General features: G+C 37.4%; 1 protein-coding gene across 4 annotated transcripts in view; it reads left to right on the top strand.

Annotated features, from left to right (window-relative positions):
• SLC9C1 (solute carrier family 9 member C1) overlaps window positions 1-26,242 on the top strand; it is a 128,507-nt gene that overhangs the window by 35,352 nt on the left and 66,913 nt on the right. For all 4 annotated transcript variants that reach the window (XM_061391820.1, XM_061391904.1, XM_061391989.1 and 1 more), the window contains exons 8-14: window positions 897-996; window positions 4,527-4,670; window positions 6,649-6,823; window positions 15,689-15,770; window positions 17,714-17,880; window positions 20,587-20,712; window positions 25,342-25,439. In XM_061391820.1, the coding sequence (XP_061247804.1) occupies window positions 897-996; window positions 4,527-4,670; window positions 6,649-6,823; window positions 15,689-15,770; window positions 17,714-17,880; window positions 20,587-20,712; window positions 25,342-25,439 (892 nt within the window). The remainder of the gene's footprint in view (window positions 1-896; window positions 997-4,526; window positions 4,671-6,648; window positions 6,824-15,688; window positions 15,771-17,713; window positions 17,881-20,586; window positions 20,713-25,341; window positions 25,440-26,242) is intronic.

The following is a 26,242-nucleotide window of genomic DNA, read 5'->3' as shown; positions in this document are numbered from 1 at the left end:
GGGAAGAATCCTGGGAAGAATTCCTGGGTTGAGAAGAATCTTGGAAAGGATTTCTGGGTCAGGAAGATCCCCTGGAGAAGGAAATGGCAACCCACTCCAGTATTCTTGCCTGGAGAATCCCATGGAAAGAGGAGCCTGGCAGGCTGCAGTCCATGGGGTTTCAAGAGTCGGACAGGACTTAGCAACTTAACTACCACCTTTTTCTTAAAAAAATATATTATCTATACTGTACTATATTATTTGAATTTTTCACAATGATAATATGTCACTTTCATACTGTTCAAAACTGAAACACTTTCAAAACTGTTTTCCCCTCTAATTCATGAAAGTTGACAATATTTAAGAGTTTCCACAGTTTTTTACACCTTTCCATCTCAGACAGTAAGTGCACCAAACCATAATTAAACTGGGAAGCAGATCTGTATTGGGTTTCTCTTGGCTCTACTCTCTTAGCCTTGCCACAAAAGCAAACCATTTCTGTCCCCTGCTGTCTCCCAATAAGAAGTATGTGAAGTAGGCTAGTCCATAGCGAGCTCATCAGCTTACTTCCACTTAATTGATCCAGAGCCGCTCTGGAAAAATCAGACCTATGGAGGGTGCTCTAGCCTCACTGGGGTACCTGAAAAGATTTGAGTTCCACATTGTTGCCGATGATCAGAAGCCACAGCAGTGCAAGGTTGTCCAGTACAGACTTTTCTGCACGCTGAACGTGAATCTGAGGAGGAAGGACAGTGCATGGTGGTGATAATTTGTGACATTATTCAGTGGAAACCAAGTGGGATACCCTCTCTATGAAGTCCCTACTGTCAGATATCAGGATGTTTTCATCTCTGGGAGTATTGGTACCACTCTTGATGTTAAATTAATACTTTTTATTTATTTCCTTAAAAAAATAGGTGAGCTAACTGAAATGTCTGGAACATTTACTCTTGTCGTTATGGGACTTTTTTTAAATTCTACAAATTTTAAACCAGGAGTTGAAGCACTTATTCTTGAGTAAGTGACTAGCATACTTTACTTTGTTTTCATACATTGAAGTTATAATATTATAATTGTAACTACATCTACATGGCCAAAATAAGATACTGACTTGGAAACTAGCCAAGTGAAAATAAAACCCCCCTTTTAAAAACTCTATTGCTTATGTTCTCTAAACCTCTAATTTCAGGTAAAATTTGTAACCTTACCTTGAGTTCCCATTGACTGTATTTCACTACTAATTCCCTTACATCCCTAACCATATTACCCAATAGTGTCCAGTCTGATCCCCTAGACAGGGCCAAGGTTAAAATAAGGCAAGTGAGGCCCTCTTCTCAGACACAAAATCTAAGAGGATGCCAAAAGACTCAGTAATCAAGATAAATATTTTAATGCAATATTTAAAAATTGAAATTACTGCAAAAAATCCATGGTGAAAATACAAAATTTTTAAAGATCAATATTACTAATAGTTCCTTTTGCCTCAGGCTCCAATATGGATCAGTATGGCAATGCCTCTAGAATGAAAGACCAAAATTCTAAGGACAGTGAAGAGGCCATGCAAAGTCAATTAAAAAAGTAAACCAGGGCATTTAAATACAATTGGCAGTGTTAAAAAAGAAAACAGAAAAGTGCAAATGGTGCCTTGCTCGAGGGCACCTACCTGAGGGGTCAGTGGAGTCTGTGTTAGTCTTGAAGAAAGATACTTTGTGAAATGTTTCAATATATGGGATGGAAACTTGGCCTAAATGACACAATAGCAACATATGTGTTAACAGAGGCCTTGAACTTAATCAGTGATTTTTTTTGGACATTTGGGAGAACATTGTGAAAGATGAAATGAGTTCAGAAGTCAGAAACTTAAAAATACAGATTACAGGCTTTGAAAGCATGTCACTAAAATTTCATGTCAATTATAATGGAAGCCAGTTGTATTAGCAGCTAGATAGCATTAGTTGGGCCACCACTGTAGGAAGAATTAAACATGTATTTATATCTATGGGGAGTGATTCCGTAGGCTCCCTTCATTCTTGCTCTAACTGAAACCTGGATCTCCCCTGAAGATATGATTTCCCTTGTGTTCCTTAAAGGTTATAGTGTCTTTCTCACCTGCATCCCTGGTACTACAAGCCTGGAGTTGAGGTGGGTGATCTTCCTGTACCTCAGTCATTTCTCTTCTATTTTTCTTCTTCCCCAGAAGCAGCCAATTTTGAAGCTCATGGCATCAGATTATACCACCTGCCACCCTCTTGGTTGCAGTTATCTCTAGAACCCTGAATCACACTCTCCATTTTGTGATGATTGTGGCCCCCTCTCACTGTGACATTCCAACATCACCCCGTCAACATTCTTAGTGATGTCAGTCAATACACAGTTAATGCTTCTATTCCCTCACCTTTCAATTCCAGGACTTCTTCTCCTCCTGGGATCATATTTCCCACTCTGCTTCAGCCACCCACTTTATGCTCATACAAATAATCACTTCATAATTTCAATTTCAACAATTATAATATTTAAAATATAATATGTACCAGCTCCTACTCTCCAAGAGAGTAGAAATCTAAGATAATAATGGTAAATCCTACTAAACCCTACAGTGGTCTACACTGTCTCCCATCTTTTCAGTTTACCCCCCTAGGACTCCAATTCTAACAATTATATAGTCACACTGAGAAGACAATGCATTGATTCTATGCTATTTTCTGACCATCATCCACCTCACTCCCTCCTTATCCAGATCATTTCTTGTGTTTAAAATCATCTAATAACTTCTCATCTCATTTGGCTACAAACCAAGGTTGTTTTCATGGCAAACAGGTGATCTATCTGTCCCCTTGTTACTACGGTAATTCACTTCTGCCACTCTCACCCTCGCCCACTCTGCTCTAACCACACTTGGCTATTCCTCGTACATACCAAAGAGGGTCCCTGTTTGACCTTGTGTCCTTGTGCTTCTGCTCTTGAAATGTGCTTCTTTACATATTAGCATAAGTGGCTGCCTTACTTCTTTCATGCTTCTATTCATACTTCACCTTTTTAGAAAGAAATCCCCAAATAAGAGATGTTTCCTTGTCAACTTGTATAATCTTCTATTCCTGGAAAACTGATGTTCCTAAAATGTCCAGGCCATAAGGTCTTCTCAGTCCTCTAGGCTAGGGGCTATGCAACATTAAGTTATAAAAATGACACATATGCTTAGATCCATAATATCAAAATCTATGAGGGTGAAGCATGGGATGTCTGATTTTAAAAAACTCTTCCCAGATAATACTTAAATACAGACAGTGTTGCAACCCTTTGCTCCTATAAAAGATCTAGATTTGTTAGGACAACTCATGATCACCAAATAAAGAAAAGGGACTTTTTAAAACAATTCAGAAGCTTTTTCACTGCATGCCTGACTGATTGCACACATGCACACACATGTGTACATGCACAGGTCTATTAGATGGTTTTGGAGCTTGGTTATTCGGCTCATATATACTGTGAATATAATGGGCACTGATTCCTTTGAGGATCTGGTTTCCTCCTCATCCAATTTCTCCCATTAATTTCTACTACATATGGAAGAGTCTTAATAACTCCTCAATATTTGTTGCTTAATTGATTTGATTACATTTTGTGCTAATTAATGAGACTGAGTTTTTTTCCCCTTCAATGTTTCATAATGAAATTTTCTCTGGTAATACCTAGGTATTTGTTTTTCAGGGACAGAGTCTGGCAGCATATGGGTAAAACCAAGCTCTATTTCCTCTCATGAAATAATATTCATGTGCCCTTTTAAGCTTTTCAATTTATTTTGCCATAAATATAATGTCAAATTAAAGACAGGAAATATACAAAGAGATAACTAGAAGTAAGTTTTAAATAGCTATGATCTCAACACCCAAAATGACAAATAATGGTGTCTGAATGTGCTGCTTTTTCTAACTGTTTTGCCTGCAACTGTTGAGAGCATGAGTTTTGGGAATGATGTCATTTTCCTAGGCTCTGGAGTACTTGAATAAGCACAGACTCAGAAACCACAAAGAATCTTCAAAGGGCATTCACGTGAACAAAAGATTCATTCACATTCTCTAAGTGCTAGCTAGATTTTGGGCAAAGGCTTAATTCTATCACTGTGTAAATCAGACTAAGAGTTCAGTATTTCCCTTTAAAATAAACAATTTTAGCTCTTCCTACTGATATAAGGACTAGCTACTTGAACCATAGAATTTTCTAACTACTTGAACCATAGTTCCTGAATGAGTTTGGTCAAATAGCATAGCTACAACTTAACATGTCTTTCAAAGTCAACCCCAAAAAGAGATACTAATTTATATTCAGTGCAAACTGGTTAAAATTGCTTTAGAAGTATTTGTTTACTTATCTTAGTGCTCCTTTCTTCCCAGTTAAATTACAAACTCCTTGAGTGTTGGTGAATGTCTTATTCATCTTTATTTTCTTCATAATGCCTAGCACAATGCCTCACATAGATAAGCCTTGCATTGACTATGTTAGCTTAATTAACTATACCAACTATATTTAATTTTTTTCTAAAAATGCAGATTCTGGAATTGTCTATCATTTGTTGCTTTTCTTATGGTGTTTACTTTCACTGGACTTCTAATTCCTGCACATACATATTTATATATATCATTTTCTGATATATATTATTCATTAAATATCTACTTAACACTTATTATGTTCAGGTAAGAAAGCCATTTGAATTTTTCTATTTATGTGACATTGACTAAGCCTGAAGATATTCTTTAAATGACAGAAATGTTTCATTCTGGAATGAAGAATTCACTCAAATTTTCCAAGGAATCATCAACAAATTAACACTTAGTGTTTTCGATTTTTAACTGCATTTCAAACCAATGCAAGCATGTTGTAAAGTTTTTGAAAAAAAGAAAAAAAAACTCTCATAATCTTTACTACCTAGAGGCGAACACTACTAATATTTCACATACTTCCTCCAGAATTTTATATTGTTTTTATTCTATGAGGTTTCATGAAGTTAGACACCTATTATAAATTAAAATGTTAACTTGTTTTATTTGCTTAATATTTTATGACAGATAATTTGTATTAATAAAGTATAGATGGAAATAGTTTTTTAAAAATCAGAGTGGGACAAATTGGGAGACCAGGATTGACATATACACACTGCCTGATGAAGAAGGCCCAGGTTTGATTCCTGGGTTGGGAAGATCCCCTGGAGAAAGAAATGGCAACCAACTCCAGTATTCTTGCCTGGGAAACTCCATGGACAGAGGAGTCTGGTGGGCTATAGTCCTGGGGTCGCAAGAGTGGGACATGACTTAGCAACTAAACCACCACCACCAGATATAAAATAGGTAATTAATAAAGACCTACTGGATAGCACAGGGAACTCTACTCAGTACTCTATAATGGCCTATATGGGAGAGAATAAAAAAAAGAGTGATATTTACTGATTCACTTTGCTGTATACCTAAAGCTAACACAGCATTGTAAATCAACTATACTCCAATAAACATTAAAAAAGAAAAATAGTCTTTCTTTCCTCTTAAATGGTTATTCACTATTATTTCATATCATTTATCTGCTCTGTTCAGTGTTCTTATGATTTTGGCATTCTGCTGTGTTGTTACTTTTCACTAAGATAAAGTGTTGAAGATCAAGGTACGATTTTTCCAGCTTTGATTCATAAAATATAAAAATAAAATTATCTCATGTCTAAATAAATAAATAAAAATGAAAATCATAAGGAAGTCCTCCTTATAAATGTCATTTTTGCCTGAATAAGTTTTGTGGCCCCTTTTCCAATGTTAAAAGGCTTTCAGAAAGCAGTCTGCTTATGTAACTGAAAAGGAGATAATATAGAAGAGGAAAACCACTATAACAATTATATCACCCAAATTGTTAGCATTCTAGGAAAATTAGTTGGGACTCAACTTCAAGTTGGGCTTCCCTGGTTGCTCAGTGGTAAAGAATCTGCCTGTCAATGCAGGAGATGTAGGCTTGATCCCTAGGTTGGGAAGATCCCCTGGAGAAGGAAATGGCAACCCATTCTAGTATTCTTGCCTGGAGAATTCCATGAACAGAGGAGCCTAGCTGGCTATAGTTCATGGGGCTGCAAAAGAGTCCAACACGACTTAGGGACTAAATAACAACATTAAGTCAGCCAGTGCCAAGTAAATGGAAATTAGTCGCAAATTATCAGATACAATTAGTGTAAAATATAAGAATTATCTGTGACTGAAAGAAGAAATAGAAATGAATTAACTAATACTGGGAAAATTCAGTATGATTAAAATCTAAGAAGAAAAAGAGAGAACATTGTTTTCTCTCCCATTTATTAAATTTGTTTTTATTTGTTTCTGGGTCCAGAGTAGAGTAGATCTATAAAAATGTCTAACACTTTCTTTTCTACCTGAAGAAGCACCACTTAAGAGTGATATGGAATTATTCTACTGCTTAGCCAACAGAAAGAAAGAAAAAGAATAACCCCATTCCCTTGGCATGTTTGTGCATGGGATGCCCTTCTGCTTTCCTTTGGTGCAATGCCAAAGGTGTGTGAAAGATGGCTCATTCTTCTGAGAGTTGGCCGTTTCACAGGGAATAGATTGGAGTAGTATAGAATGAGATGGAAAGAAATTTCTATGACAAAAATAACTTTTTAAAATCTGTTTTGCCTTTTAGACTTCTGGTCTTTCTATTACTGAGCCCTCTTTTGTCTCGACTTGGACATGGTTTCAGCTGGCGCTGGGCATTCATAATGGTCTGGAGTGAAATGAAAGGGACTCCTAATATAAACTTGGCTCTTCTGCTTGCCTACTTTGAAAACTCTTATGGATCTGAAAGGGAGAAATCTCAAGTAAAGAAAGATGTAGTTTTTCTATTTGAATATTTTATGAAAACTGTTTCTGTGTACTAAAATATGCTTTTGTAGTAGATCGCTCAACGCTACTTGGACTGTGGGATTGATTTAGCTATGATGGGGAAACCAGGGAGGGGAAAAACAACTGGAAACTTTCCTATTCCTCATTCTAGTTTAGATATCCTTAAACTCCTTCATCACACTCCTAAAAAATAGGTTTATTGTGAAAGTTAAGGGAATTAAAACTTATAAATCATTTAAAATAGTACCTGATACAGAGTATGCACTCAACAAATGTTTCTTTTTTTAATTTACTCCTAATGCCTACTTAGGAGAAGGCAATGGCAACCCACTCCAGTACTCTTGCCTGGAAAATCCCATGGGCGGAGGAGCCTGGTAGGCTACAGTCCATTCACTTTCACTTTTCACTTTCATGCATTGGGGAAGGAAATGGCAACCCACTCCAGTGTTCTTGCCTGGAGAATCCCAGGGACAGCAGAGCCTCATGGGCTGATGTCTATGGGGTCGCACAGAGTCGGACACGACTGAAACGACTTAGCAGCAGCAGCAGCAGCAATACCTACTTAAAAGCAGAAACCTATTTATGAATGGCTGTATTGTATTCTGTAACTTTATAAAGCCACATCTAGAAACCAAAACATTATAATTATCAAGGGAAGTTATCTCTTAAGATAGATCCCCCAAACTCTGCCCAATAGAACATAAAGTGTGACTATCCCTCTACCACATCTCAAGATAATTTCAAGGAACTCTTTAAGAAATATTCTATGTAGACATCACAACACATCTAACACTTCCATTGTTAGTTTTTTTTTAACATAAATTCTAAGAGTAAAGGGAACCGTGTCAAGGTTATTATTATGCTAATGCTAAGTCACTTCAGTCGTGTCCGACTCTGTGCGACCCCACAGACGGCAGCCCATCAGGCTCCGCTGTCCCTGGGATTCTCCAGGCAAGAACACTGGAGTGGGTTGCCATTTCCTTCTCCAATGTGTGAAAGTGAAAAGTAAAAGTGAAGTTGCTCAGTCGTGTCAGACTCTTAGCGACCCCATGGATTGCAGCCTACCAGGCTCCTCCGTCCAAGGGATTTTCCAGGCAAGAGTACTGGAGTGTGGTGCCATTGCCTTCTCCAGGTTATTATTATGTATCTAAGTAAATAATAATCAAGCATTTTAAAAAACTAAATATTCAAAGACTGCTTTAAAACCCAAAATATCTAACATTACATGACCTCCTCTTTCTTTTAGTCATCCCTAGTGGCTCAGATAGTAAAGAATCCACCTGCAATGCAGGAGACTCCGGTTCGATCCCTGGGTTAGGACGATCCCCTGGAGAAGGGAATGGCAACCTACTCCAGTATTCTTGCCTGGAAATTCCCATGGACAGATGAGCCTGGTGGGCCCCAACTCATGGGGTTTCAAAGAGTCGGACATGACTGTACAACGAACACATTCACACCCTTCTTTCCTTTTAACTAATTTCCACTTTGTCTGGATAATCAAAATCAGTGTCATCATCATATATCCTGACCAGTGTAATGATGAACTTTGCACTTGGATCTGGGTTCTGAAATTTTTAATTGCTATTTATTGTGTGGTCATCCACAAGTTATTTAATTCCGATCCCCCACCCCATGCCATGTGTCTGTTTCCTCATTCCAAAGCAGTCTGCAATAGTACCAATGGTTTACTAGCAAATATTTAACAGGTAACTATCTTGGAAAGGGGGAGTGTTTGCCAAATTTCTGTTCCATAATCATTGGCACCAACAAAACATAAGTCAGCCTATAAACTTCCTGAAAATGTAATGATTGGCATTCACAAACTGGTATGAGCCAGACCTATCTGGCGATCTTACTGTCTCTACTGTCTCAAAGGGTTCTTATGAGAAATTGAAAATATACATAAAAAGCTTAACACATTGTTTAGTATCTAGTACTGCTACTGCTAAGTTGCTTCAGTCGTGTCCGGCTCTGTGCGACCCCATAGACGGCAGCCCACCAGGCTCCCCCATCCCTGGGATTCTCCAGGCAAGAACACTGGAGTGGGTTGCCATTTCCTTCTCCAAGCCTCTAGTAAATGTACAGTAAATCTGAGTTCTGATGACGATGACGATGATGCCATGTAGACATCTTTCGAAATAACACTTTGGTCAATCAAATCATTTCGAGGGATGTTTTAGTAGTGGCAACTAGGTGAGAAGAAATTAGCAGTCCTTCTTTAATTCAATTTGGGTGACTCCTACAGTTAATTTATTAATACTAAAAAAGAGGCATTACAATGAAAGCTTAAGTTATTAACTTAATCCTGTCTGTACTACTCACAAGTTAAGTGACTGGATTGAATATGTTCCAAACAAGTGTATAGAATATATGAAGCAAAAACGGAGAGCTAAGGAGAAATAGACAAACTACACTTGGAGACTTTAACACTCCTTTCCATAATTTGTTTAGTGAAGTATTTTTGTTTGTTTGTTTAGTCACTAAGTGGTGTCTGACTCTATTGTAACCCCATGGGCTTTAGCCCACCAAACTCCTCTGTCCATGGGATTTCCCAGGCAAGAATACTGGAATGGGTTGCCATTTCCCTCTCTAAGGGATCTTCCCAACCTAATTTCACATCTCCTACATTAGCAGGCAAATTCTTTACCACTGAGCCATGAGGGAAGCTAGAACTACTAAAAAATTAGCAAGGATATGAAAGAACTAAGCAACACCATCAACCAACAGGATCTAATTGACATTTATAGAATCATATCAACTGATGAAGAAAAATCACTTAGCAAACAAAAATCAATATCCATTTATGATAAACCTCTCAAAAAGTAGAAATAAGAGGGAATTTCCTAAAGTAGATAAAGAACACCTACAAAAAAATCTGCAAGTAACATTATAATTAATAGTGAAAGATGCTTTCTCCTTATAATTGGGAACAATCCAAGAATGTCTCAACTAATTAACGAACAATCAAGAATCTCTACCTTCATTCTTTTTACTGAGCATCATGATAGAAATTCTATCTTGCTCCATAAGACCAAAAAGGAGAAAAAAAACCATAAATATTCAAAAGGAAGAGATAAAATATTCCTATTACAGATAGTATGATTATCTATATAGAATTCCAAGGGTCTTCAAAAAGAAGAGGGAAAAAACCTTCCTAGAACTAATAAGTGAATTTAGTATGGCCTCAAGATATAAGTATAAATAATCAAATATATTTCTATATACCAGCAATTGATTCAAGGAATCAAAAATTAAAGACACAATGCCATGTACAATCATTCAATAATAAAAAGCAAAGGAACTAAAATAACAAAACCAATTTTGAAAGAAAAAAATAAATGGGAAGAATCAGTATACCCAGTTTTAAGGTATTATTACAGCCATGGAGATTATGTAGTATTGCCAGAGAGAGAGAGAGAAACATGGAACAGGATAGAGAACTCAGAAATAGATTCACACAAATATCCCCAACAATTTTTGATAAATATACAAAAGTAATTCCATAGATGATGTCTTAAAAATGGTGCTTAAGAATGGTACATTCATATATGAAAAAAAAGAGAAGAACCTAGACCTAAGTCTCACTGCTTCTACAAATATTAATTCAAAGTGAATCACAGAATTAAATATAAAATGTAATGCCAGAAAAATTTTTTTAAACTTAGGGTAAAATCTTTAGGACCTATCGTAACACAAAGATACCAAGAGCATAATCCAGAAAAGAAAAGAAAAAAAAAGAAATTACACTTCTTCAAAATTGAAAACTTTTAACAGTACAACACACAGAATACAGAAAGAGACATTTCACTGAAGGGGATATACAGATGACCAATAAGGATAAAAAAGGTGGTCAATGTCATTAGCCATTCAGTTCAGTCACTCGGTCGTGTCCGACTCTTTGCGACCCCATGAATCACAGCACTCCAGGCCTCCCTGTCCATCACCAGCTCCTGGAGTTCACTCAGACTCACGTCCATCGAGTCAGTGATGCCATCCAGCCATCTCATCCTCTGTCATCCCCTTCTCCTCCTGCCCTCAATCCCTCCCAGCATCAGAGTCTTTTCCAATGAGTCAACTCTTCACACTGGGGACATGCAAACTGAGAAAACAAAGATACCATCTATTAGAAGGACTAAAATAAAATATGGTGATGACACCAAATGCTGGTAAGGATGCAGAGAAACTGACCACTCATAGATTGCTAGTAGAAATATCAAATAGTACAGTCACTCTGGGAAAGAATTTGGCAAGCAACACAACATTGTAAAGCAATTATCCCCCAATTAAAAATAAATAATAAACAAAAGAATTTGGCAGTTACATATGCAACTACCATACAGCAATTGCTGTCCCGGGGATTTAGCCTGGAAAAGGAAAATTTATGTCTACACACACCTGTACATGAATTTTTGTAGTAGCTATATTTATAATAACCAGACATCTGGAAACAATTCAGATGTCCTTCAGTAGGTAAATCTTTAATACATTGTAGCAACAACTTTGATAAATCTCCAGAGAATTATTCAAAACAGAATACATACTTCATGATTTGAATTGTATAACATTCTTATGAAAATGTAGAAGTTGAGAACGGATGAGTGGTTGCCAGACAAAAATATAGAAATTGAGAACAGATTAGTGATTAGAATAGGAACTGAAGAGCCCCTTGATGAAAGTGAAAGAGGAGAGTGAAAAAGTTGGCTTAAAATTCAACATTTAAAAAACCAAGATCATGGCATCCGGTCCCACCACTTCATGGCATATAGATGGGGAAACAATGGAAACTGTGACAGACTTTATTTTATTGGGCTCCAAAATCACTGCAGATGGTGACTGCAGCCATGAAATTAAAAGACGCTTGCTCCTTGAAAGAAAAGTTATAACCAACCTAGACAGCATATTAAAAACCAGAGACATTACTTTGCTGACAAATGTCCATCTAGTCAAAGCTATGATTTTTCCAGTAGTCACGTATGGATGTTAGAGTTGGACCTTAAAGAAAGCTGAGTGTCGAAGAATTGATGCTTTTGAACTGTGGTGTTGGAGAAGACTCTTGAGAGTCCCTTGGACTTTAGGAAGATCAAACGAATCAATCCTAAAGAAAAACAGTCCTGAATATTCAGGACTGATGCTGAAGCTGAAGCGCCAATACTTTGGCCACTTGATGTGAAAAACTATCAGAAAAGACCCTGATGCTGGGAAAGATTGAAGGCAGGAGAAGAAGGGGACAACAGAGGATGAGATGATTGGATGCCATCACCGATTCGATGGACATGAGTTTGAGCAAGCTATGGTAGTTCATGGACAGGGAGGCCTGGCATGCTGCAGTCCATGGAGTTGCAAAGAGTCAGATGTGACTGAACTGAACTGAACTAGTGGTTGCCAGGAATAAAGAGATGGGGACATGAGGGAAATAAAAGTGACTATAAAAGGCAACATGAGGAATACTTATGGTAAAAGAACTGTTCTGTATCTTGACTGAGTCATTGTCAATATCCTGGTTGTGATACTCTACTATAGCTTTGAAAAATGTTACCTTTGGGGGCAACTGGCTAAACATTACACAGGACCTATTTCTTAAGACTGTATGTGAATCTACAACTATCTTAAAATGTTAAACATTAAAAAAGAACACGAGAGGGAGAAAGAAAGAAGAAACAAATGATTGATATCAGTCATGAAAAAGACCATAACTATAAATTGTACAGCTATTAAAGGAGTAACAAATAAAAACTATACAAAACTTTTGTCCAAATAACTCAACACCTTAGGTGAAAGTGGTTAAATTCCTCAAAAAACACAATGTACCTAAACTGACTCAAAAGAAAATATAAAATCTTAATAGCCCTCTATGTGTTAAAGAAATTATATATATAAATTAAAACTTTCTCATAAGCTATAAGCCTAGATGGCTTGACCAGTGAATTCTTCCAAACATTTAATGAATAAATTATAACAATTCTAAACAAACTCTCTCATAAAATAGAGAATGATGAAACACTTTCTTATTTCATGTGGCCAGCCCAGTGTGATACTAACCACCAACAATGATAATTACAAACAATAAACTGATTAAACCACTGATTAAACATGATGCAAAAATTCTTTAAAAATATATAGCCAATTAATTTTAAATATATAAGAAATATAAGACATTATGGTCAAGTATTCATCCAAAAATATGTTCATAAATTTTAGTGTAACATTCAAAAAAGTGTTTGTAAAATCTACAAAAACTGAACTCATAGAACGAGAGAACATATTAGTGATTTCCATAGATGATAAGTGGAGATAGAGGAAATGGATAAAGGCAGTCTAAAGGTACAAAATTCCAGTTATAATATAAATAAAAGTAAAATCTTTTATTTTTTACCTCACACCATATGTAAAACTGATTGGAGATGGATCATAGTTTAAATAAAATGAAAAACGCTAAAGCTTCTGGAAGAAAACAAGAGAATACCTTTGCAGCCTTGGAATAGACAAAAGGTTTTAAAACAAAAAACAGTAATAATTGGAGTTCTCAACTTTAAAAATGTTTGCTTATCAAAAGATAACTTTTGAAATGGATAAGGAAAGTGGTCACAAACTGAGAGGAAATACTCATAATACATATATCATATATCTGATATGCACATTTTCTGTAGCTTTTTTAGATTCCACATATAAGTGATATCATATGATATTTGTCTTTGATTTATTTCACTTAGTATGTTAATCTCTAGGTCTATCCATGTTACTGAACTTACTGTTATTTCATTCATTCTTATGGCTGAGTAATATTCCACCATATATATGTACCACATTTTCTTTATCCTTTTATCTGCCAATGGACATTTAGGTTGCTTCCGTCTTGGCTGTCATACATAGTGCTGCAGTGAACACTGGGGCACAAGTATTTTTGAATTTGAGTTTTCTCCAGGTATATATCCAGGAATGGGATTGCAGAATCATATAGTAACTCAATTTTTAGTTTTTTAAGAAATTTCCATACTGTTCTCCATAGTGGCCTCACCAATTTATTGATATATTCCCACCAACCGTGTAGGAGGGTTCCTTTTTCTCCACACTCTTTCCAGCACTTATTATTCATAGACTTTTTAACCATGGCTATTCTGACTGGTGGAGAAGGCAATGGCACCGCACTCCAGTACTCTTGCCTGGAAAATCCCATGGATGGAGGAGCCTGGTAGGCTGCAGTCCATGGGGTCGCTGGGAGTCGGACACGACTGAGTGACTTCACTTTCACTTTTCACTTTCATGCATTGGAGAAGGAAACGGCAACCCACTCCAGTGTTCTTGCCTGGAGAATCCCAGGGATGGGGGAGCCTGTGGGCTGCGTCTATAGGGTCACACAGAGTTGGACACGACTGAAGTGACTTAGCAGCAGCAGCATTCTGACTGGTGTGAGGTAATATGTCAATGTAGTTTCAATTTGCATTTTTCTAATAACTGGCAATATTGAGTGTCTGTTGTCCATCTATATGACAACACACTTCTATCCAGAATATAATTTTCAAAATTTCTACAATTTTGTAACAAAAAAGCAACCCAATTTTAAAAACAAGTAAAAGAGTTGAACAAATATTTCAAAAGGAAATGTATATACCACTAAGTATATTAAAATGCTCAACATCATTACTCTAGGGAAATGCAAATTAAAACTACAATGAAAAACATAATATTCAGCTTAATTGAAGGTTTTAGAATTGGTGTATCCCATCTATAAAAATAGAAACAGTGGTTGTCTCTTGTCTGGTGAGGATTGATTGGAGCAGCCCTGGGGAAATTTAGAGGATATGAGAATATTATACATCGTGAAAGGATTGAGGGTAATATGGGTGTATGCACTGTCAAAACTGATCAGATACACAAGTACATTTCATTCTGTGTAGATTATACCTTGGTTTTCCTAATGACCATTGTTGGGGTGGCCCCCTTGAGGAATTAAATCAGAATATTCAGTGACAGCGTCCTGTGCACCAGTATTTAAAATTTCTCAAGTAATCATAGTGTGCAGCCATGAAAGCCTCTGGTGTGTTTCACATTCTGTCTCTAACTTCCATCTGTAGCCAAAGAATAGAGGACTGGCTAAGAGTTTAAAATAAATTCTGGAAGTTAGATTTCCATAAATCAATGGAAATATGTAATATCAGACTGAGAAGTGTTTCTGCATCTGTCTATGGAGACTAACTTGAGATATAAGAGGAGAAAAAAAAAAGTGACAGCAAAGGCATCAACTGCTCCTCCCTTCTGGTAATGATGGTAAAGAATCCGCCTGCAATGTGGGAGACCTGGGTTCGATCCCTGGATGGGAAGACCCCCCTGGAGAAGGGAAAGGTTGTCAACTCCGGCATTCTGGCCTGGAGAATTCCATGGACTGTATGGTCCATGGGGTTGCAAAGAGTCAGACATGACTGAGCAACTTCACTTTCACTTTTTTTCTGATAATGAAGGGATACCAGAAAGGCAAAGTATGTGGTAGAACAAACATACCAAGGCCTTGTATTGTTTCTTCTAGGTGGAGAGAAATATTTAACACAGATGTGCTGGTAATGTTGAACAGAGAACTGCATGGCTATGTACATGGAAGTGTATGTGGTGGATGAGAATTGATAAAGTACAGGGATATTCCCAAGATGCAAGAAGTTCAGAAATTGAAATTAAGAACAAAATTTTTTTCCTAATGTCTTTATAAGTATATAAATACTTGTCAAAGCAAGTCATTATATTTCCCAAATATTGACACAGTACAACTTAGCTTAATTCACACTGGTAAATATAGAGTATATTACATGAAATTATGATGAAACTTATTCTGGTTTGTTTTTCTATTCCAGATATTATTTCATGGAGTGTCAGTATCCTTGATTAGCTTGATTGTTAATAGATTTATTTTGCCAATGGCAGTTACTAAACTTGGTAAGCCCTGCTAATTCTTGAGTAAAAAGAAAAATATTCCAAATATACTAAAGAATTGCTAATAATGAAGAAGGAAGCCATATAAATACAAATCAAAGGTGTCTAGTTGAAAAGGAAATTGGATCTCAATATAAAGTCACATGAATCATTAAAGCCGATAAGTTCATTAGGCCAATAAGCAATAATCTTATAAATAAGATTACTTATCTACATTAGTCCAGTTTAAGTGAAATAATACAATGTCTATTTAATTATTCCACAAACTTTTTATTAAGAGCCTCTTACATGCCAGGCACTATTCTAACTGATAGTGATGCATTATGAAGACAGACAAGTCTGAATTGTTGAAGATAATTGGAGAGAGGAGAGACAGACTGTAAGCAAGTCAAATAAGGTAATATCAGAATGTCATTTGTGCATGAAAGTACTCACACCACATACAAAGAAAGTAAAAATACAACATGTGGTAGATTCCTGAGGAAGTTAGAAACCAAGCGTGTTCAAGGAAAGAAGGTAAGGTTCTGGAACCTTCGAGAACTATGTCAACAGTGGAGGAAGTCCAGGTGGGAGAGGTAGGGAAAGAGCTAGATCATGAAAGATCTTGAATTTTAAGATTTTATTCTAAGAGGTAAATGGATTTCTTGGTTGGTTTTAAGCAAGTAAGTGTAATTTTATGAATAAGGTCCTTAAAAAGACAACTCTGGATAGCAGACTGGGGCCTATGAAGAGAGTAGAAGCACAAATACCAGTTTTAGGAGGCAACTGCTTTATGCAGTATGACTGTTTCAACCTCCTACTTTTTAACAATCCAAAAATTGAAATCTAAAGAGTTAAAATTCCTTGTCTAAGATCACACAACTCAGTAATGGCAGTTAACAAACTAAAAATAAATTCCTCTAGTGCTTTTAATCCACTTTACTCTTCACTGCTCTATCACCCTTTCTGTTTCATTCATGTGGCATTTTCTTAACCAATCTTAAATTTCATCTTTATGGGTAATATTGAATTCTCATTCTCATGTTTGCAACCATATCCTTTTTACCATTTACTTTTTCCTTTTCTGGGCCTTAACATAGTAAAATGAGAAGAACAGATTAAAGAGGTAACATTTTGCAGAGTATCAGATCCTGTCCATGGGATTTCCCAGGCAAAAATAGTGGAGTGGGAAAAAAAAAAAAAAATAATAATAGTGGAGTGGGTCACCATTTCCTTCTCCAAGGGATCTCCCCAGCCCAGGGGTCGAACCCACGTCTTCTGCATGGCAAGCAGATTCTTTATCACTGAGACACCAGGGAAGCCCTTCAGATGTTCTACTTAGTAGCTAAATAAACCTAAAATTCTTATTGTAGAGCATCTGTTTACTTGTACTGAGAAAAGTGAACATTTGCTCATGGAATATTATTGCTTTTCGAAGAAACTTCTATGTCTCAAAAAAAGGAAATCTGTGTTTGATAGTAAGAGTCCTTCAAACCTTAACGAGGTCTGTATATATAGTATATATTATCACTGATCCTTGATCAAAATGAATTTGAACTATGTCGGTCCACTTATAAGTGGATGTGAATTTTTTTCATATGTACTTCAGTACAATCCGAACCTCAGTTTATTGAATCTGAGGATGCAGAACCACAGATATTGAGGGAAAACTGCAAAGTTATAGGCAGATTTTCAACTGCATGGAGGGTTGACGTCCCTGAATCCCATATTGTTCAAAGGTCAACTATATATATCTGGAGATAAATAAATATATATCAAATATATATATGATCTTACATATACATAGGAAATAAATATAAGTGCATATATTTCTGTGTACGTATATGTTTATCTATACCTCCTACGCATGTATCTCCTACACATTTATGTGTGTATATGTGCATATATTCTGTACATACTATCAAAATGATATCCACTATTTATAAAATGTGTTCTTTTTATCAAAGGTCTTCGTGATGTCACATCAACAAAGTATAAATCACTGTATTATACATTTCAACACTTTCAAGAACTAACCAAATCCGTAGCCTCTGCACTTAAATTTGACAGAGATCTTGCTAATGCAGATTGGAACATAGTTGAGAAAACAATTATACTTCAAAACCCATATGCAGTAAGCAAGTAGTATTTTTTGAAGTAATGTCTTCTGTTTATTCCTTCAAAGTGGATATGATTCATCATAAGTATGAATGTTATAAATGTTAATTCAGAATTCTTAGGGAATTTTATGATCACTGTGAGACAAAGTAGAAGTGACAACCCTTTTGGGTATATGAAAGTGAAAAGTGGGTGTTAATTGCTCAGTCATGTCCAACTCTTTGCAACCCCATAGACTGTAGCCTACCAGGCTCCTCTGTCCATGGGATTCTCCAGGCAAGAATACTGGAGTAGGTAGCCATTCCCTTCTCTGTGGGATCTTCCCTACCTAAGGATCGAACCTGGGTCTCCTGCATTGAAAGGCAGATTCTTTACTGTCTGAGCTTGCAGGGAAGACCCCCCCACCCCTCCTCCCAACACACACTTTGAGTATATAGCAAATGTGTATTGTTTTCCCAGTAGTCATGTATGGATGTGAGAGTTGGACTATAAAGAAAGCTGAGCTCTGAAGAATTGATGCTTTTGAACTGTGGTGTTGGAGAAGACTCTTGAAAGTCCCTTGGACTGCAAGGAGAGCAAACCAGTTAATCCTAAAGGAAATCAGTCCTGAATATTCATTAGAAGGAATGATGCTGAAGCTGAAGCTCCAATACTTTGGCCACCTGATGAGAAGAACTGACTGATCAGAAAAGACCCAGATGCTGGGAAAGATTGAAGGAAGGAGGAGAAGAGGCATACAGAGGATGAGATGCCTGGATGGCATCACTAACTCGATGGACATGAGTTTGAGCAAGCTCTGAGAGTTGGTGATGGACAGGGAAGCCTGGCATGCTGCAGTCCATGCGGTTGCAAAGAGTCAGACACAGCTGAGTGACTGAACTGAACTGAATATTGTAAATTCAAAAGAAAGAATAGTATATTAGAGCTACTTTAAAAAGATAGTATAAAAAGAAAAGAGTGAGCTTTAGAAAACAGCTAGATTTTTTTTGCTAGACTGAGGATGGACAGCATTTATTCAGTATTTATTTAGGCTATTATATATTGAAGTACTTGCTAAGCCTTGGTTTATGGTTACTGTTACATTTTTATCATAAAATAGAATTAAAAGCTAGTATCACAGAGAGTCGGACACAACTGAGTAACTAACACACACACACACATCATAAGATATAGATATCGTGAAATATCACCTCCTGCTTCTGAGACATACTTTAGAATCTCCATGGTCAGACTTCTTATTCATATATGAGAACATAATTCATCAGCAGTCATGACTACTGGAGGAATAATAAAAGTTGTCCTGTGATCTGCTCATTGCTTTTTCTGGTTTGTCATTGCCTATCGTGTCCAATTTTCACTGCCATTTTTCTGCATCACACAATATGAGGGGACAACTGCTAAGAGTGTGGACATAATTGGTTGCTATGAAATAGGATTTGCAAAACTCCATTTTATATCCTGTAAGAGGTGCTTGAGGCTTCAGATGGAGGTCCAGAATCAAGTCCTATGTTTGTGGAAATATTGATAGGATTTCTGGTTAAGAAAAGTACCAAATCTAAGGATTTTTTTTATAGTAGTTCTCAGTATCTAACTCTGGCCTTTTGCTAACCTGGCTGCATTAGAATCACCTGGAAAGCTTATTCAAAATATGGAATCCCTGCTGGTTCAGCGGTAATGAATCTGCCCACAATGCAGGAGACCACCTGCTGATGCAGGAGACTCTGGTTTGATCCCTGGGTGGGGAAGATCCCCTGGAGAAGGAAATGGCAACCCACTCCAGTATTCTTTCCTGGGAAATCCCATGGACAGAGGAGCCTGGTGGGCTACAATCCATGTGATCGCAAAGAGTCAGATATGACTGTAGTGACAGAGCACATAGCCTTGATTTCCCAACCTCTGTCCAGGAGGTTCTGATGCAGTTGGTCTGAGGAATATGTATTTTTAATCCATTTACCTACCTAATTCTAATGCAAACTCAAAGTTAAGGTCAAACTCTGGTATTTGATCTGTTTCAGAAGGCAGATAAATAAACAACTACATTCTCTTCTTTATGATGCAGAGATGAGAGATATTCTAGTATTACAGATAGAATGTTGGCCTTGGACTCAGAAAACCTGGGTTCATATCTTAGTTTTGTTACTTAATAAATAGCTTTGTGATTTTTTATAAAAGGTGTATTTTATCTAAGCTTCAACTTTTCTCATCTATAAAATGGAGGTATCCATATTCCCATCTCCTAACAGCCACATTCACTTGTTATCCTACTGTGAGTGGTTAGTTTCAAGTGTTGTCACACTTTAGCTGTAGCAGAATCATGGAATGTGTTTAAAAAACACAGGACAGTTTCTGCTTCAGCAGATCTGTGGCAGGCTTTGAGAATGTGTCTTTCTAACAGTACCCAGGTGATACTACAGAGCTGGGGTACCACACTTTCAGAACCAGTGGTTTAAAGTGTGATCAAAAATGTAGTCGTTTTTGTAAACTTTTACCAGTGCCATGCAAAGGTAAAGATATGATCTAATTCTTTCCCCAACAAACTGGCAATTATTTAGCCTTCTAGATGACTGTATAAGTGCAAAACTCATCTGAACATTTTTATGTAACTAGCAGATTTTCTGTGAGTTCTTAAACCAAACTGGTATTTGAATTTCTTGAGGTTTATGCTAAATGATACATTAATGTCCATGTACTATTATTTGGTTTTGATCTGTATTTTATTTAGTTGGGCCAAGGAGAAACAAAAGAACATCAAAAAGTGAAATGTCAACACTGCAACAAGGAAATAGATGATAACCTCAACGTTGAAGCAATGGAGTTGGCCAACAGACGTCTCTTGTCAGCACAAATAGTCAGTATTTTATTACCCATTTTTAAAAATTATTGGCCTGTTGTTTATATCACTTGCAAATTTTTTTCCATTTAGTACATTTTTTCATTTTGTCAATGGTTTCCTTTGCTGTGCAAAAGCTTTTAAGTTTAAATTAGGTCCCATTTGTTTATTTTTGTTTTTGCCTTTGGACAGAGACCCCAAAATGTTGCTACAATTTATGTCAAAGAGTGTACTGCCTGTGTTTTCTTCTAGGAGTTCTGTGGTTTCCAGTCTTACATTTAGGCCTTTAATTTTGAATTTATTTTTGTATTTTATCTATGGTGTGATAAAATGTTCTAATCTCATCCTTCAACATACAGCTGTCCAGCTTCCTTAGCACCTCTTATCTTAGACACTGTCTTTTCCCCAGTCTTGCCTCCTTTGTCATAGATTAATTGACCATAGGTGCATAGGTTTCTTTCTGGGGTCTCTACTCTGTTTCTTTGATTTACTTGTCTGTTTTTTGTGCCGGTACTATACGAAAAATTTAAGTTATTAGCCAAAATAATACTTAAATTGAAGAAAGTAGGGAAAACCACTAGACCATTCAGTTATGACCTAAATCAAATCCCTTATGATTATACAGTGGAAGTGAGAAATAGATTTAAGGGCCTAGATGTGATAGACAGAGTGCCTGATGAACTATGGAATGAGGTTCATGACATTGTACAGGAGACAGGGATCAAGACCATCCCCATGGAAAAGAAATGCAAAGAAGCAAAATGGCTGTCTGGGGAGGCCTTACAAATAGCTGTGAAAAGAAGAGAAGCGAAAAGCAAAGGAGAAAAGGAAAGATATAAACATCTGAATGCAGAGTTCCAAAGAATATCAAGAAGAGATAAGAAAGCCTTCTTCAGCCATCAATGCAAAGAAATAGAGGAAAACAACAGAATGGGAAAGACTAGGGATCCCTTCAAGAAAATCAGAGATACCAAAGGAACATTTCATGCAAAGATGGGCTCGATAAAGGACAGAAATGGTATGGCCCTAACAGAAGCAGAAGATATTAAGAAGAGATGGCAAGAATACACAGAAGAACTGTACAAAAAAGATCTTCATGACCCAGATAATCACGATAGTGTGATCACTCACCTAGAGCCAGACATCCTGGAATGTGAAGTCAAGTGGGCCTTAGAAAGCATCACTACGAACAAAGCTAGTGGAGGTGATGGAATTCCAGTTGAACTATTCCAAATCCTGAAAGATGATGCTGTGAAAGTGCTGCACTCAATATGCCAGCAAATTAGGAAAACTCAGCAGTGGCCACAGGACTGGAAAAGTCAGTTTTCATTCCAATCCCAAAGAAAGGCAATGCCAAAGAATGCTCAAACTACCACACAATTGCACTCATCTCACACGCTAGTAAAGTAATGCTCAACATTCTCCAAGCCAGGCTTCAGCAATATGTGAACCGTGAACTTCCAGATATTCAAGCTGGTTTTAGAAAAGGCAGAGGAACCAGAGATCAAATTGGCAACATCCACTGGATCATAGAAAAAGCAAGAGAGTTCTAGAAAAGCATCTGTTTCTGCTTTATTGACTATGCCAAAGCCTTTAGCTGTGTGGATCACAATAAACTGTGGAAAATTCTGAAAGAGATGGGAATACCAGACCACCTGATCTGCCTCTTGAGAAATTTGTATGCAGGTCAGGAAGCAACAGTTAGAGCTGGACATGGAACAACAGACTGGTTCTAAGTAGGAAAAGAAGTTCGTCAAGGCTGTATATTGTCACCCTGCTTATTTAACTTCTATGCAGAGTACATCATGAGAAACGCTGGACTGGAAGAAACACAAGCTGGAATCAAGATTGCCGGGAGAAATATCAATAACCTCAGATATGCAGATGACATCACCCTTATGGCAGAAAGTGAAGAGGAACTAAAAAGCCTCTTGATGAAAATGAAAGTGGAGAGTGAAAAAGTTGGTTTAAAGCTCAACATTCAGAAAACAAAGATCATGGCATCTGGTCCCATCACTTCATGGGAAATAGATGGGGAAACAGTGGAAACAGTGTCAGACTTTATTGTTCTGGGCTCCAAAATCACTACAGATGGTGACTGCAGCCATGAAATTAAAAGACGCTTACTCCTTGGAAGGAAAGTTATGACCAACCTAGATAGCATATTGAAAAGCAGAGACATTACTTTACCAACGAAGGTCCATCTAGTCAAGGTACGGTTTTTCCAATGGTCATGTATGGATGTGAGAGTTGGACTGTGAAGAAAGCTGAGTGCCAAAGAATTGATGCTTTTGAACTGTGGTGTTGGAGAAGACTCTTGAGAGTCCCTTGGACTGCAAGGACATCCAACCAGTCCATTCTGAAGGAGATCAGCCCTGGGATTTCTTTGGAAGGAATGATGCTAAAGCTGAAACTCCAGTACTTTGGCCACCTCATGTGAAGAGTTGACTCATTGGAAAAGACTCTGATGCTGGGAGGGATTGGGGGCAGGAGGAGAAGGGGACGACAGAGGATGAGATGGCTGGATGGCATAACCGACTCGATGGACGTGAGTCTGAGTGAACTCTGGGAGATGGTGATGGACAGGGAGGCCTGGCGTGCTGCGATTCATGGGGTCGCAAAGAGTCGGACACGACTGAGCGACTGATCTGATCTGATCTGATACTGAAAACTTTCTCCCTTGTTTAATACATCTTGGTTATGCTCACCTGCACAGTTTAATAGATAGTTTACAAAGGTAAAGGGAAGTTCAGCATTGTCTTAGGAATTTGTTTCACTGCAAAAAGAAAAGGGGAAAAATCCACTCAAATTAGCTTAAGCATAAGGTGTTTTATTTTGAGGAAAATACAGTATTCAGGAACCCTTAAAATCAATGCAGGAGACTCCATTTTGAGTCTTGCTTTCGTTATTAATATGATATGCGGCTCAGAACTTATTATTTTTTCTTTATTTTCCCCATCTGTAGAAGGAGAAACATGCTACCCAAATGACCTCTTACATTCCCCCTCCTGTGATATCCTATGTTTTCTATAATACATGCTTTCTGTATCTTTTTTATTTATTCCCATTAATTTTTTCCCCTATTTCTACTATTACATCTTCGTTGATTTTGTGCTGTTAGGTCTTAATCCAGAAGTCCTATTTTCAAAGTGCATTGAGTCTCTCTGTTCTATTCTCCAGATCTCATCTCACCTTGTACATTTTTAGTCCTTCTTTGTACTAGATGTATTTTCACGTGTATCTTGGCTTGTTGATTTGATTTCTGCCATCTCCATTCTAATAGTCACTGCTCCCAACAGTTGGCTATTATAGTTTTCAAAGCTTTGAGAGTTCTTTGTTTAAATCTCAGCCAGTTCAGGTTAATGGGAGCAATATCTCCTCCGCTCCTGTACATGTGAAGAGGGAACATAGCATGGCAAGATGGTGGCGAAGGACAGACAGCACAGTATAGTCGGAGGAAGGGAGGACAGGCTTTCAGTTCAGAAAGAACTGAGTTTCTAATATGGTCTTGAGAAAACTACTTAACTCCTTGAGGATTCTCATCTTTCTCATCTATCAAATACAGATTTGATGCCTTCATCATAAAGCTGTTGCAAGAATTAAATAATTTTATGTAAAACAAAAATTATTATGTTAATCCAATAGTATATTAGGGAGCTCATAGATGGCAGTTATTTTTAGGAATCAGCCATTCTCTAAATTCTTATGAATTGGTACGAATGATCATTTAAGAATTAACATTTTTCTAGTATTGAAGTGGTCAATTACTTGTGTTGCTAAGCTTTCATGAGTTCCATATTACTTTCAGCTTTCTTATTTTCCTTACAGACTGCAGTGTTTGTCTTTGAGAATACTGAAAATATTTTACATTTACATTATTTTATAGGTATTTTAATGAAGTTTAAGAAGAAATGATACTCTATTGAATTCTCGTTATTATGGACAACTAGCTTGTTGATCTTTCATCCTAAAATTTAGTTCTATCCCTTTCTGGTATCCTCCAAGAGCAAAACATGTTTCAATGTTCATAGATTGTGCAAACAGAATGTCTTCTATGGAACCGGGAATCTTTAGTCATATCATATGTTCCAAATCAGGAAGTAGATTCTCAACAGTGCTCAGCACACAGAAGCTGAGTGGGCTGTCAGTATATGGCCCAAATGAATGAATGAATGAATGTATTTTGCACCATAGCAGCAGGTCATCTCATGCTGGGAATAGATTGGAGACAAGAGAGTTCTGTTGTCAAAATATTTGGCTAAGTGAAGTTAAAGAAAGACATAAACTAGGATCCCTTACTGTAAAACTTCTCAGAGGCTTTAAAATTCAAATATGTATTATAAACTTCTAAGGTGGGGGTAGTTTGCAGCAGTTCCCATGCTTATTTGGCCACAGAACTCCACTTATTTTTGAAAACGTAATTAACATCTATCAGGAACCTAGTTTCTTGCATAATCTATTTCACTCCACACAAAGCTCAGACGTACCTTCTGCACTGACCTCATGGTCTAGACTCCACTGAAAAAAAATTTTTTTAATAAAGATACTGATATTTGGGGGTTTTGACTTCTCTCTCATAGATTATTTTTCCATAAATTGTCACTCTGATCCATATTATATAACAATTTGGTTCAACATTCCTTTTAGGCGAGCTACCAGAGACAATACAGGAGTGAGACTCTGTCCCAGAGTGCAATCCAGGTGCTGGTAGGTGCAGCAGGAAGCTTTGGAGAGAAGATGGTAGAGTAAGTATGATTTCAAGAGAAAGCTCTATTCTAAGCCACTGCATTTAGGAAATTGTGCGAGTGAGTTTCCGCTTTTGTCTGGTAATCTGAGATCATCCAGTATGATGCATTCGAGCCACTGCCTGTTCTCCATTCCACCAGCAGGCCAAGCCACCTGCTTCCAGTTTCCCGGACTTGCTCCACTCACTCACACCTCTATGCATTTGAACAAGCTGCTCCTCTGACTGATACTTTCTCTTTCTCCTTTTGTCCCCCTCCTAAAGCTAAGCTGTTGTAAACCACTCTTCTTTTAGACACCTAGCTGAGGTCAAAGACTTCCTTCAACCCTCCAGGCACATCTTCCCAATGAACACCCTCTTTTGACATATTTATATTGATTTCTTTGGATGTGAGCCTCCACAGCCAGCAGTGAGTTCCTGAGTCAGCGTATTAGTGAGTGCCCTCGGATCATCCCCTGAGGAAGGAGGAAGGCTACATGGTTGGGCAGAGGGAAGAGTTAAACTGCGGTGCAGCTGCAGTAGTGACCACTCCAAACCCAGACATTCCTTCTTGTTCTAGATCTCTCTTCTGGTACCATGAACACCAAAATTTCCTGCTCATATGGTCCTAGGATTGCTTGGACCTTTCCCCTAGATCATCATCTTACAAGCAAACCAGATCTTTGGTGTCCACTCCTCAAAACCTAAGATGTGGCAGCCTGGTGTCTACTCACATACACTGGCTTGAGGTTTGTTGTTGTTCAGTCACCCAGAAGTTTCCAACTTTTTGCAACCCCATAGACTGCAGTACACCAAGCCTCCCTG

Source organism: Bos javanicus, chromosome 1, assembly GCF_032452875.1.
Source record: "Bos javanicus breed banteng chromosome 1, ARS-OSU_banteng_1.0, whole genome shotgun sequence".
NCBI classification, from domain to species: Eukaryota; Metazoa; Chordata; class Mammalia; order Artiodactyla; family Bovidae; genus Bos; species Bos javanicus.
This window is presented reverse-complemented; position numbering and strand designations above follow the sequence as displayed.